At 42.4% G+C, this 15,581-nt stretch overlaps 1 protein-coding gene across 1 annotated transcript in view; it reads left to right on the top strand.

The window, feature by feature from the left end:
• Positions 1 to 326: 326 nt before the first annotated feature.
• Positions 327 to 15,581, top strand: part of LOC145415721 (uncharacterized) — a 98,166-nt gene continuing 82,911 nt past the window's right edge. Inside the window, exons 1-2 of the mRNA XM_080284946.1 lie at positions 327 to 450; positions 7,149 to 7,248. Of these exons, the coding sequence (XP_080141072.1) occupies positions 329 to 450; positions 7,149 to 7,248 (222 nt within the window). The 5' untranslated portion in view covers positions 327 to 328. The remainder of the gene's footprint in view (positions 451 to 7,148; positions 7,249 to 15,581) is intronic.

The following is a 15,581-nucleotide window of genomic DNA, read 5'->3' as shown; positions in this document are numbered from 1 at the left end:
GACAATTCACACCCTGGATGATTCCCTGTCATTCTATAAATATACTTATTATTAACTAATCAATACTTTAATAACTCGAAGATATAACAAGAGAAATTAAAGGATGAGAATCAATAGTAGAAGTACGGTACTAAAACAAAATGAATTACAGGTGGTAGCAAATACAGTAGGCAGAATACTGAAACAAAGAGAAGTACGGTAATTATGAATATAAGGGGCAACATAGAAATGAACAATAGAGACTGTGAAAAAAAACAGTAATGTTGTTTAAGGATAAGAGCTCCCAGATGAGAGTAGGCACCACCAACAACAAGCCATGTGCAAGGCGATGCTCTGTTGTCGGCGGCTATCTTGCGACTGTCCTGCCAGCACTCAGCCCTCTACAGCCAGGTGCCGCACTTTCAGCCTGTACCTTCCACATGGGGACATGCATTTCACCTCAATTCAGTTGTATGTATTTTCTTTGTATTTTCGTTGCAGCTTACCTGTTTCAAGATGGCAAGCTAGAGTGGTTCTTTGGTTAGCAGTGGTAATGGATGAGAGCAGCCTGGCTCCTCTAAATTTTTGCAGCCAAATGAGAAATGGCAATACAGGAAAGGGCAGAAATACTCCAAGTATACACTTGCTGACAGTATGGCAATACAATGCAGAACTACAGTTACTTAACCGCAATTATAGTTCATAAAGTTTACAGGGGGTGTAGGCAAAAAATCATGATTTTAGGTGGTTAGGTTTGGAGGCCCTGGACCCAAACTAATTTTTCCCATAAGTTCAGTTTAAATTTCGATGATTTGAATTTCGTGGTGATTTTTAGGTACATATGCCAATTGAAATTTGAGATTCCATTGTATGTATATATATATATATATATATATATATATAATATATATAGTTTGGCCATGTGGAGAGGATGGAGGGTGAAAGACTGACGAAGAGAGTGTATGTGAGTGAGGTGGAGGGGGGAAGAGGGAGGGGGAGGCCGAGGATGAGATGGAGGGATGGGGTGGAGAGGTATATGAAGGAGGGGGGTGTGAGTTGTGAGCAGGGCAGTGAAATGGCAGGGGAAAGGGCGATGTGGAGGCGATTTGTTTGTGGCCACCCCAAACGGGATTGAGGCATCTGGCAATAGATAGATAGATAGATATAGTACATGCTCGATTTAACGGACTAATTCAGCCAAGCATAGGTCCTTTATGTCGAGATTTCTGCTAAATATAGAAAATAATATAAAAAAAGCCTATAAGTACACCCCTGTACATAGAGTTCAAATTACTGTTAATTAGGACATGAAATACTGTAAGAACTTTGGCTTACCTCCACGAAGAGGGGTTCTTCAGTTATTGCAGAAATATGCCTGACACAGGTAGCCATACTTGATGGTCTGTATGGCCCCCCAAACCTGTGTCATGCCTAGGGGGGTTTATTTGCTGTCTGAGTCACCCTCTTTCAGCACTAGAGGTGTCTGAGGGGTGACAGAGGGGCTGGGGAGTGACAGGGATGGTGACACAGGTAGCCATACTTGATGGACTGTATGGCCCCCCAAACTTGTGTCATGCCTAAGGGGGTTTATTCACTGTCTGAGTCACCCTCTTTCAGCACTAGAGATGTCTGAGGGGTGACAAAGGGGCTGGGGAGTGACAGGGATGGTGATGGGGATGGGATGGAGATGGAGATGGTGTTGTCCCAGAGGTGGAGGGAAGAGAATCAGAGTAGGAGGCTGTACAGGGTAGAGAGATGTCTGAGGTGGCATTGTCCTGCCTTTCCCTCCTTCGAGGTGGTGATGGTGGCTTGAAGAAGTCTGAGATCTTGGTTTGCTTTGGCACATACAGCTCCCTTTGAAGCCTCTTCACTGTTCTGTTCAGTTCAGTCAGGTTCAAGTAAAATGGTTTCAGGTCCTCATGATCCACATCAACAAATAGGTCAATCAGCCCATCAACTTGCTTCCTGGCCTCAGAGATCCCCCCCCCCCCCGACTCTGGGCATAGGCTTCACAGCCTGCTAGCAAGGCCCAGTATCTGCTTGGGTGGATGCCCTGCACCTCCTCCTCTTCCTCAGGTTCTGATGCAGTCACATCAGCCACAATTTCATCCTCACTATGGATGTGGTGGCCAGGATCCCCAGTGTTAATGTCCATCCACTCTTGAATGTCTTGCATTTGCAGGATATTTAGCGGAATTGTTTCTGCTATACCTAGCATAGGAAAACGGATTTTTTTTTTTTCCCACTACATAAGTATTCCACTAAATTGCTCTCCGTTTAGTCGACCATGTACTGTATATACATATATATATCTATCTATCTATATATATATATATATATATATATATACGATGGAACCCCGGAATTCATATGCCTCTCTGCTCGTACAACTTGGTTTTCGTACAGCTTTTTCGTCCAAAAATCGCTCTGGTTTTCATACGGTGACCCGCTGTTCGAGCTAAGGGACGCCCCAAGCATCTCCCCAGCCCCAAGCATCTCCCCAATCCCAAGAATCTCCTCATCCAAAGAGACAGAAAAGAGAAAAAACACCAGAAGAGCAGTTACCTACAGGGTTCATAGAAGGTGACTCACCTTCCAAAAACTGACACCTCTCCTTCTTCTCTCCACATCCATCCACTTAAGCCATCAGCTCTCCTCAGTACAGGTAAGATGCAGTAAAATTATCATTTATATCATCTATAAGGTATATTTCTTTATTTTAAAGGTTTTATGTATGGATTATACAAAATCCATTGTTTCTTTTAGAAAAAAATGATTCGGTTTTCGAACAGTTCGCAACTCGTACAGCCTTCAGGAATGAATTGTGTGCGAATTCTGGGGTTCTACTGTACATATATATATATATACTGTATATATATACACACAGTACCCTCGCATCCAACACGCGTTTGTCCAGCACGATTCGCGTCCAGCACGGAGAGCAAAAAATTAGTATGATTTAATACGATTTAAGTACTGTAAAACGGGTGCGTAAGCATAACACGGACAGAGCTCCGAGAAGTGGGCGAAATCCACAGAGTTCGCTTCTAGCACGATCACCTCTGGTCCAACACGGTCATACTGGACATTCCCGTGACGCTGAGAGCCAATCAAAACTTCCGATCAAGTAGCCTTCCTCGCCCGCTATCGTGATGTCGCCCAATGAAAAACGCTTCTGCTATCACGTGATGTTTTGTTTTAATTTCTCCCGCCACAGCGCCACTCAGTCACATAATTCGCATTGGATGGTGCTTTTTTCTTGCTGCATTTTGTGCCCTTGCTACTGCAGTTTCCTCAGCTCATGATGCCTAGGAAGCCTTCTGAGAACCCCAAGAAGTGGCGGAACCTCCCTCAGGCAACCAAGCTAGAATTCATTGAGAGGCAGAAGAAAGGAGAGAGGAATTTCGAAGGATTTATGAGGGAGGTTGAGGAGGAGCAGCAGCCATTACCCACTTGTGATGCCAGCAGCCATCCTCCGGGGACCCAGTAGGACTACCTACGGCCTCGGATACCACCTTCCATTCCCAACAAGCCCACCAACACTATCCTAAAAGGTTAGTTATCATTCATAGTACAGTACCATTCATTATAATTACAGCAGTACTAATACATGTATAGGTATATGGTAGGTACATAAGGTGACGTTTCCTAGGGTTGCTGACATAATTCATTTTTCCCCATAAGCTCTGTTGTTTGTCCAACACATTTTTGGTCCAACACGGGATCCATGCATGACAATATTACTGTGTTGGACGCGAGGGTACTGATATATATATATATATATATATATATATATGTATATATACTGTATATATATATGTATATACTGTATATATATATATATATATATATATATATATATATATATATCTATATATTTATCCCCCCTGGGGGTAGGGGGGTTTCAAGAATACTCCCCCAGTATCCCTGCTTGTCGTATGAGGTGACTAAAGAGGTTGGTGGTGGGTTAGTGCCCCACCCTGTAAAAAGAACTAACTAAACAAGCAAATAAAGTGCCTCAGACCAGGACGGACCATACATTGATGACTAAGGAACTGACAAAGGACATTCTGAGGGTGGGGACATGGAATGTGAGAGGAGTGAATGATGAAGTGAAAGAGAGAGAGATTGTTCAGGTGCTTGAGGATGCAAGAGTGGATATATGTGGATTGACTGAAGCTAAATGGAAAGGTGAAAGGGTGAGAGAGTGGGAATATGATTTAGGCTTATGTGCGGGAGTTAATGAGAATGAGAGGGCAAGAGAGGGAGTATGTCTGATGATATGCAAGAAGTGGAAGGAGAATATAAGAGAGTATGGAACAGTGGGTGCAAGGATTGTATGAGTGAGGAAGAAAGTAGGTATCCAAGCGTGGGTGATTGTATGCGCGGACAGAGGACCGAGTGGCAAGAGTGAAAGATGAGTTTTGGGTGAGTGTAGAAGCATGTATGGACAAATTTGAAAAGAGCAAGAGAGTGCTTTTGATTGGAGACACGAATGGCAAAGTTGGGAATGTACGAGTGGATGGAGTGGTTGGTCAGTGGGGTGTGCCAGCTGAAGTTGATGGGAATGGTAGTGCTTTGGTGAACAACTGTACTGGTAAGGGGTTGGCAATAGCTAACACCTACTTTCGGCATAAGATGATCCACAGGTATACATGGAGAGTCATGAGGAGGATGGATGGTGAACTTGTTGAACGAAAGGCAATGATAGACTACGTGTGTGTGGATGAGCGAATGAGAAGACAAGTGTTGGATGCAAGAGTGTGGAGAGGGTGGGGGAATGGAGTCTCAGACCATCACTTAGTGATGGCCAAGGTCAAGCTGCAAAGAAAATAGTTGAAGAGACGAAGGGGAAGAAGGAAGGAAACAGCTTCTGTGAGAAGAGTGGAGAAGTTGCAAGATAGTGAGAAAATGGCAGAGTATAAGAGCATAGTGGAAGAAAGATTGGGAATGTATGATTTAGAGCATGTGGAAGGGGTGGAAGACGTATGTAAGATATTCATGGAAGAGATAGGCGCAGCATGTGAGGTGGTTTGTGGAGTGAGGAGGAGATGCAGGGGTGTGCAAGGGACGGCATGGTGGAATGATGAGTTGAAACGAGCTGTGGAACCAAAGAAGAAGGCATATAATAAATGGCTAGCGAGTAGAGGTAGGGGAGAAGATGAGAGAGAGAAGAGAGAGGTATATGTGAGCAGGAGAAGAGAGGTGAAGAGACTGGTGAATGAGAGTAAGAAGAAAGTGGATGAAGATTTGGGAGGAATCTGAGTGTGAAATGGAGGGAGAGTAAGAAATTGTTTTGGAAGGAGGTAAAGAAAGTAAGGCATTGTGAAAGGGGAGATAGTAGGGGAGTGAAAGATAGGAATAATAGATCGTTGGTGGAGAAGAGAGAGAAATTGAGGAGGTGGAAGGAGCACATTGAGGATTTGCTGAATGTAGAGAGTGAGAGCATTGCGAGTTTAAGTGGTTGGGGAATGGTTGAGAGAAGAAGAGATGAGAGGAGGGAGGAAGAGATCAGTAGGGTGGAAGTAGTGGAAGCAATGATGAAGATAAAGATGGGAAATGCCCCAGGAATTGATGGAGTGTGTGTGGTGAAATGCTGAGGTTTGGGGGTGAGATTGTTGTGGAGTGGATATGGAAGTTGTGTAGATTGGCTTGGGAAGAGGGAAGGGTTCCAGAGGACTGGAAATTAGGTATAATTGTTCCTTTATACAAAGGAGAAAGGGAGAGAGAAATATGTGGTAACCATAGGGGTATTTGCCTTCTTAGTGTGGTTGAAAAATATATATGGTAGAACACTCATTGATAGGGTTAGGCATATGACAGAGGAGCTAGTTGGAGAAGAACAAGGGGGATTTAGGAAGGGAAAAGGGTGTGTAGATCAGATATTTGACCTAAGATGTTTAATGGAGAAGTATCTAGAGAAGGGAAAGAAAGTGTATGCTGCCTTCATGGACGAGAAAGCTTATGACAGAATAGATAGGCAAGGTATGTGGAAGGTATTAAGAATATATGGAGTGGAGGGGAAATTGTTGAGTGCAGTGAAGAGCATGTACAAAGGAACTAGGGCTACGGTGCGAGTGGATGGTGAGCTGAGAGAGTTCTTTGATCTCAGTGTGGGACTGAAACAGGGTTGTGTGATGTCTCCATGGCTGTTTAATATATACATGGACGGGGTTGTAAAGGAGGTGCAAGGTAGGGCAGTGGATGTTGGAGTGGCTCTAATGAATGAGGGTGAGATTTGGATGATTCCGGTGTTGCTGTTTGCTGATGATACAGTATTGTTGAGTGAAGATGAATAGGAGTTGCAAGGTTTGGTGAATGAATTTGGGACATTGTGAAGGAAGAGGAATCTGAAAGTTAATGTAAACAAGAGTAAAGTTATGGTGTTTGAGAGGAATGAAGTCACAGAATGTACAGTGAGGTTAGATGGTGAGGATATGGAGAATGTGAGTGCATTCAAGTACTTGGGTAGTGTGATGAGTAAGGATGGAACTTTGGGGGATGAAGTGTGTGAAAGGGTACAGCAGGGAAGGAAGGTTGTTGGTTCACTGAAAGCAGTGATGAGAAATAGGGAGGTGAGTATGGAAGTTAAGAAGTCACTGCATGATAGTATTGTGATCCCGACCCTGACGCATGGAAGCGAGGCATGGACCTTGCAAGAGGGGAACAAGTCAAGAGTGAGAGCAGTGGAAATGAGTTACTTGAGAGGAGCATGTGGAGTGACATGGAGGGACAGGTTGATGAATGAAGAAGTGAAGGAACGTTCTGGAGTGGATGTGGATGTGGTTGAGAAGATTAGGAGAAATACACTGAGGTGGTTTGGACATGTGGAGAGAATGGAGAATGAAAGACTGACTAAGAGGGCGTACATGTGTATACATATATCTATATCTATCTATCTATCTATATATATATGTATATATATGTAGGAATGCATCAGCACTACCAAATTGTCCAAAATGAAACATGCTAAGGATGCCTCTCTCATGAATGATGTGATGGTTTTAGGGGGAGATGCTTTAATGACATGGTGAACCATGTGAAATTAGTGAAGCTCAAACATTTTGACTGTTCCATGTCCTGGCTGGGGAATAAGCTTCGATCTTGATCAATAAGTGCAGATGACTCACCTTTTTTTTTTTTTTTTTTTTTTTTTTCCCCCCCTCCAGACGTGCAAGTATGTCTGGATTAGCAGCTGCTCAATACCTGCTGCGTTGGAATGATCACCTGTCCAACTATGGGGATATCTTCCTCACACTCCGTGAAGAGGTTGGTGTGTGTTTGTTTACTATTTCTCACCCTTTATACTATGTTGTAGCTACAGTTGTTATGAACAGTATTAGTTTTAGCAAATTTAAGTGCTTTGGCCATTTATGCTATATTTGATTTACAGTCTTTTATATAATTTTGACCACAGTACCATGCTGAACGGTACGTAACGGATATTTACTGCAGACAGTGGTCTAGCAAGGATGAATTTCAAATGCTGCATGCATTGATATGAATCCCATGTGGCAATGGAATGTTAAATGGCTTGCCTCTATAGTCTGTCTCAGGAAACATGAGGGAGAGAATTTTACAAAGCCTTTGCCAAAATCGGAACACGAGTTACCATGTGAAGGATTGAGAGGTCCCCTCGGGATTCTGGACCTTCCTCCTTCCCTCTTCCATTTTCTTTCCTCTACACACACACACACACACACACACACACACGACGCTTAAGTAATAAAACAATGGTAGCCTCTATTTATCTATTAATGCCCAGATATCAGTCCATATGAGGAGGGATGGAGGATGGGAGTGGCCCAGGTCGGAATGTGGGGAGGGTTAGGTTAAGGAAGCCAATGAAATAGCCATGAAAGATGAAGAAGAAGAAAAATTATTTTATTTTATTTTATTTTATTGCTTTATTACTATTCTTTATGAAAAAAATTATGAAAAAACATAAACTGATTTACAATAATTTTACTGATCGAAGGATCTGCAGTAGCATTTCCTTAATAAATATTCATTATACTCTAAAATTTACATTGAAAATACAATCTCTCTCTCTCTCTCTCCCCCCCTCCCTCCCTCCACATCTCACCACTCCCTTCCCTCCCTCTCCCCTCCCCCCGTTGTAAACGCTCTTTTGTCAGTACTTGCCAGAACATTTACAGTCAATTACTCTCTCCCTCTCTCACATACACATGCACACACACACACACACACACACACACACACACACACACACACACACACACACACAAAGAAGATCTGTTTGTATGGGATAAGAGAGCAACAAGAGGACATGGAATGAAATTGAAAAAGTCAAGCTGCTTGAAGGATATCAAGAAATATAGCTATCCTTACAGAAGTATAGACTTATGGAATAGCCTGGACAAAGAGATCGTCCAGTCTAAAAACTTAAACGAGTTTAAAGTTAAATTCGACTTATTGAGAAACAGCGATGGAAACCCACGAGCACAGTACATTCCGTGTATATCACAATTAGGTATATTAGGTAAATACTGTACTTAAATATTTGGAACGACTTAGACTAAGAGGTGGTGCACGAGAAAAACATTCATGTGTGTAAAGGTAGACTTGATAAATGTGGATATGGAGACAGGACAACACGAGCATTGCTCAATTCCTGTATACTACAAATAGGTAAATACAAATAGGTAAATACACACACACACCGACGGGTACCATAAAATTTAAAAATGACAGTAAAATGAATACACGATATATTTTGACCAAAGTTTCCCTCTCCTTCCTCGCCTTCCTTCTTTCCTTCTCATTTCCCACTGTCTTTCCTTCCTTCATGTTCTCTCCATCCTCTCTCTCTCTCTCTCTTTCTCTCTCTCTCTCTCTCTCTCTCTCTCCTTCCCCTTGTCCTTCCTTCCTTCATGTTCTTTCCATCCTTCCCTTGCCACCTCCTCTCTCTCTCTCTCTCTCTCTCTCTCCCCCCTCTTGTCCTTCCTTCCTTCATGTTCTCTCCATCCTTCCTTTGCCACCTCCTATCTCTCTCTCTCTCTCTCTCTCTCTCATCCTTCCTTCCTTCATGTTCTCTCCATCCTTCCTTTGCCACCTCCTCTCTCTCTCTCTCGTCCTTCCTTCCATCATGTTCTCTCCATCCTCCCTTTGCCACCTCCTCTCTCTCTCTCTCTCTCTCTCTCTCTCTCTCTCTCTCTCTCTGTCCTCGTTCTTCCTTCCTTCGTGTTCTCTCCTTCCTTCCTTTGCCACCTCCTCTCTCTCTCTCTCTCTCTCTCTCTCTCGTCCTTCCTTCCTTCATGTTCTCTCCATCCTTCCTTTTGCCACCTTCTCTCAAGTCTCAAGGAGGGTTGTGGACTGCGGGATAATGCGAATATAGATATCCAGCTCTGATTGAAACAAGGGGAAAACTGCAGACAACTCTGTCTTGTCATCTCCCAGGAGTCAGTCAGTAGGTGCTGTGACCTGAGATGTCAACTTACAAATTCTTGATGACAGGCGAATCAAGCTTAAAAAAAAAAAAAAAGGTAAAATAAAAGGAATAATATGCTATTAAATCTAAATATACAACGAATAACTGGTCCAATATTTTCCGTTTATTTTGAGCGCCTTGTAACAAAAAAAAAAAAAAAAAAGTTGCATCCAAAAACAGGAACCACAGTTCATATTGACCTGTGAGCATAGCAGGTCACGTACCCATTCATTCATTGTGTGTGTGTGTGTGTGTGTGTGTGTGTGTGTGTGTGTGTGCGTGCGTGCCTCTTGCCCTCAGGCCTTGTCCCTGGCCAGCCTGTATTCCCACAGGTCGTTAAGTCAGGTGCATTCGGCCTTTGACAGTGACTGGAGTAAAATAGATGATATTATACCCTCATCTTTCCTGAGACTGACTATAGTAATGTAGGTTAGTCATATACCCTTAATTTTTCTAGACAGTAGAGTTGTTGGTGTATGATTAAAGAAAAAAAAAATTGTTGGTGTATGATTATAAAAAAAAAAATGGTGCATTGCATATGTATGTTCATGTACTCATTGGTGCTTTGATGATGGAGCTTTGTAAAGATACTGTGATCAACTTCCCATTCAGTGCATTTTATATAACTTTTTTTTTTTTTTTTTTTAATTGAAGTTGAACTTACTGGCAGTACAGTACTGCTAAATTTGATCACTGATTATGTAACTCAGATTGCCTTTCCACAGTATTTAGCTAGTATAGGTATGAAGTTACTGAAAATGGAGATAGGCTAGTAGCTACTCAGAATATGGTATTATACTGTACTACTCTAAGGCCTACAGCATATGGAAATCTTACCAGAGCTGACTGAAATTGTATAAACCAGAATAAGATAAACGTAGTGTACCCAGGCCAAAGGGATTAATGTTTTGTTTTGTTTTTGAAGGCTCCAGCATGCTTGCATACGTCGTCCTTGGTCACCTAATGGCGGCTCTCCATGCTGCCCGAGCTCTGGCAGCTTCCTTGTTTAGTCCCTTATCTCTTAGGTCACACTCAGTGACCTCATCCCAGGTCTTTTTCAGTCAGCCTTTCACTACCTTACTCCTAACATTAACACTTCTCATTTTCTGCACCCAGTTATCATCCTCCATCCTCTCCACCTACCCAAATCATCTCAATCTACTTCTCCTCATCACAACACAATGCACTCCAGTCCCATCCTACCTCTCAACTTTTCCATCGTAAACCTAGCCCTCCCAGTCCTCGCACTCAGGAACACACTGCACATCCACCTGATCATTGCCATTTCTGTACGTTTGAGCCTGCAAATATCCTCATTCCCTACTGGCCAGGTCTCACCACCATACACTCCTAATACATGCTGCATACAAAGATCCTTTAGCATGGAGGGAGAGCCCTTTCAATATCTGGGGAGGCAACAGACCCCTGAACTTCTTCCAACCACTCTTTACTCTGGCCACGGAGCTAGCTCCAGCCCCACCTCCAGCACATAACATGTCTCCCAAATAACAAAACTGTTCCACACACTCAAGAGACACACCAGGAAGTACAATCGTTTCACACCTGACAATCTCCCCATGCTTTCCCCGACACACCGCACAGATGGAATCAGCACTGTCTCGCAGTCTACCTGTAATACCACTATATCTCTTACACATCCACTTATCACAGACACTGTAGAAGATGGAATTGCTTCCCATGCCCGTGTGGCAAATTGCTCATGGCCACTCACCCTCTTTTAACAGTACCGCCCCCAGTTCTAGATACCATCACTTTTGTTCTATCTGCATTTACTCTTATGCCATTGTTCCTCATCCCATCTCTCCATATCCTAAATCTCTCCTCCACCCCTCTTTCATTTTCTGCATTCATCACCAAATCATCAGCATACAACATCTCCCACAGGAGTCCATTTCTGAAGTCACATGAGAGGACTTCAGGTACCATAATAAACAATAAGGGGCCGAAGACTGACCCCTGATGCACACCAACATTCACTGAAAACTCCTCACTCATATCTTCATTCACCCTTACCTGGGTGCGAGCACCCACATACTTGGCCATAACGACCCTAACCTGCCACTCCCTGATCCCAAGCTTTCTCATTGCCTACTTCACCACCTCTCTGGGGACCCTGTCAAAGGCCTTTTCCAAATCAACAAAAACAAATTACAGTTCCCTTTTCTTTCCTATATACTTTTCCTGAAGCTGTCGAAAAGTGAATATGGCGTCAGTGGTCCCTTTGCCTGACATAAACCCAAACTGCATCTCATCAGTATTCGCTCTTTCTCTAATTATACTTTCTCGAACTCTGTCCGTTACTTTCATTATCTGGTCCAACAGCTTTATGCCTTTGTAATATCCTCTTTCCAGGGCATCGCCCTTCCTCTTGCACACATTTACAATTACATTCTTCAGCCAGTCATCTGGGACAGCACACTCATATATAATCATATATATCAAATCAGTGACTAACCCCACTCCTGTATCACCTGAGGCAGTCAACCCAGACACACCTGCTGCCTTCTCCACCTGCATCCTACCTATTGCCCTGCTCACTGTAGATGGTTATTTAATTTTGTGTATTCCCAAATCCCATTATTATTATTAGCAGAAGTAGTAGTAGTATTTTGTCATTTTTATTATTAGTATTGATACTGTTATTATTACACGTAGGTCCCGTTATATGACCTCTCAGTATACAAGAAACCGATGATACGACCTGGGTGAATTAGGGACTATTTTCGATACATGATCTCGAAAATCCAATGATACTACATTCAGTCTGGGGCGAGGTGTGAGGATTCTAACTCAGTCATCCCAGCAAACGCAGTCATTTCTGTTTTCTTTCAACCTTGGAGAGAAATAGCAAGACCGCTCAGCTGCACCGTTGCCAGACATTCGATAATGCGATAACTCTCATAATACAGTATCATAATCTGAAAAATAAATTGGGGATTGCAAAAGTAACAAGTCTACTGTAAGACTAGTACAACAGTAGGATTTAGTAATGCTTACGATAACCAGTATTATAATATGGTAGGTACTTAGCAGTTAAACAAATTCAGTAACAACTAATCACTTCACATATAAATATATTAATTCCACAGTACAGAAGGCTCTCGATATTCGATTAATCTTTCTTCGATATTTCGTACCGCGATCGGACGCGCCCGCTTGTCCAAAATTCATGCTTCGATTTCAAAAGTCGTGCTTCGATTACTCAGGCCTGGGTGCTAGCACAAGTCAGTAGTTATCTGTTCATCTGTCATGCCACCTACCGACCACTTGGTGAAGCTTGCCCTCATTCAAATGTTTGAAATCTTACTTGTGATGACGGAGACAGTGAAAGCATCAGCAGCAGTGGCCATGGTAATTGGGACAAGGGCAAGGAAGCAGGTGTTCACTCAAGCGGGGTTGGGGCGAGCGCGAGTGATGGCAGCGAGGGCGGCAGTGGTGGCTGACAACAGTGACTCAGCCACCACCTCGGAACTGCTCGGAACAATTCGCCGTCGTCAGTTCGCTGTCACAACAATAATAAGACAATTCGCTGTCATTGATGAAGACAGGTATGGATGACGCTAGAATATAATTCAAAGGCGACTACAGCGAGGAAGAAACAAGTTAATTATTGACTAAAGATGGAACTAATAAATAATATCCAAAGCCTATGGTATTGAGCATACATTGATGGATCCCCCAGAAATATAGTTATTAAAGTATTGATTAACTAATGATAAGTATATTTATAGAATGACGGGGAATCATCCAGGGTGCTTATTGTCCTGACGGGGAATCGTACGTGTTTTGACGGCTTATTGTCTGATGGCGAATTGACTTGACGGTGAATTGTCCTGGAATCCAATACACTACCACATTAGCTTCATTCTTTCTATATTAAAGTGTGTGCAGCCTGTATTTCTTGCTTTCGTTGCTAATAGTAAGGAAACATGTACTAAATATAAGCAAATATATGGTTGTGTTATGATTTTGGGTGGGTATAAGTGTATACGTAAAAGTTGATGTAGGTTTGTTGGCGACACGCTGGTCCCATTTATTTATTTTCCTTAAGTTTATTAATTCACACTTTGATAAATCACATATCGATCATTTTTTTCAGTCTCAAAACCGATCAAAGATCGAGCGCCTCCTGTAATTACCGATTTATGTGAAGAAATGCCTTTGTTTATGATTGTGATAAATTTGATAAAAAAGCAGTAATTTTAACATGCCGGGTACGATATTATGGGTTTGGGAATCTGGCAACGTTGTTCAGTTGGTGACCACCAGGCTAGCTTCCCACCTCCAACACTACCACCTATAGATGAGTGTCATGCATGTTTTATATGTTTAATTAAAGTGCAGTCATGTTATTTGCATACTACTGTATTTGGTCTTTCAGGTTGCTTTCTCAACAGTTCAGTAATATAGATATGTTTGTTGCATTGGTATCGTATATTTTAGCTTGAAAACTTACCTTTGATGGGGTCCTTGAACCCAACCAATACTTTACCATTAGTTACGTGTTTTGTTATACGAGAATTCGTTATACGACTATGCTAAATGGAACCTAACCTTTGGGACTGCCATGTATTATTATTTTTACGATATTATTGTTATTATTTTTATTATTAATGTTATTATTATTATTGTTATTAATATTATTATTATTAAACTTGCCTACCCCCGGACTCCTGTGCTCCTGATGGGGCAATGTAGGATTGGATGATGGATGAATGAATGAAAATTATTATTATTATTATTATTATTATTGTTTTGTGGTAGGTGGGGGCGCTCACCATCCATTCACTCAAGGTAGTGCTGCTCTCGGGTGTCTGTCCTTTCCTCTCCATCCTTCTTTCCTTCCATTCTCTTCTGTCTTTCTTTCCTTCATTCTTTCCTTGTCCTTCTGCCTGCGGGTGACTTTACACTCCCTCGTCTTTCTTTCCTTCATTCTTTCCACTTCCTTCAGCCTGTGGGTGACTCTACACTGAGTGACAAGCCAAATGGTTTCCTGTGCACTAGGAAACCCATTTACTGTGCTGGGTGGTAACCATATAACCAAATTTTGGTGCCTGGTGGTTTAGTGGGTAATTATTGTGCTCCAATCAGATTGAGCCGGTGAAGGTTTATATCCAAGGGGTGGTTGGAGTTTATTGCTCATGTAATGCCACTCAGGGATGAGTGAGGCTGGTCACTCTCATCTTAAATGTTGGGACCAACTGCCTAGCCCTGGGCTCCAGTGCTCCTCATGGGGCAATGTAGGATTGGATGATGGATGGATGGATGGATTATTATTATTGTTATTTACCACCACCACCACCACCACCACCACCACCACCACCACCACCACCACCACCACCACCACCAATCATCTTGGTGGTAGATGGAGGCAATTATCATCCACTTACTCGATGTAGTACTGCTCTCAGGTGATTGCCCTTTCATCTTTCCCGTCCTCTTCTGTCTTTCATTCTTTCCTCTTCCTTCTGCCTACGGGCGGCTCTACACTGAGTGACAAGCCAAACGGTTTCCTTTACACCAAGAAAGCGTTTACTACACTGGGTAGGTAACCATATAACCAAATTATGGCACCTTGCCATTCAGCGGGTAATTAAGGTGCTCCAAGCAGATTGAGCTGGTGCAGGTTTATATCCAAGGGATGGTTGGGGTTTGTTGCGCATGTAATGCCACTCAGGGATGAGTGAGACCGGTCACTGTCATCTTAAATATCAAGACCAGCTTTCCCAGTCCTGGGATGCTGCGCTTCTCATGGGGCAACACAGGATTTGGTGGAGGCAGCAGTGGCGGTGGTGGCAATGGCTTTTATTATTTTTCTTTAATCATGCTAGGACAGACTGAAAAAAAAAAATTAAAACACCTTCTTTAAATAATAATGCCCCTGCATTTTTTTTTTTTTTTTTTTTTTTTTTTTTTTTTTTTAGCCTACTGTATTTTGAGGAAAAAGTAAAAGTCTGTGATGTACTGGGTGTGACTCAGTGATGATATCTCATTGGTTTTCTGCATTTGCCTTCTGATATCAATGTGACTCATGTCTAAGATTCAGAATTCATGCCATGACAGACATTTAAAGTGGGTGTTGGTAGTGTGTCATTTCATATGCTAGAACATGTTTGTGTCCTGCTGAATT

The sequence above is a fragment of the Coenobita brevimanus genome, chromosome 103 (assembly GCF_032717465.1).
Source record: "Coenobita brevimanus isolate Jiangsu-jjx chromosome 103, ASM3271746v2, whole genome shotgun sequence".
Taxonomy (NCBI): Eukaryota; Metazoa; Arthropoda; class Malacostraca; order Decapoda; family Coenobitidae; genus Coenobita; species Coenobita brevimanus.
Note: the sequence above shows the minus strand (reverse complement) of the source record. Positions and strands in the feature narration are given on the sequence as shown.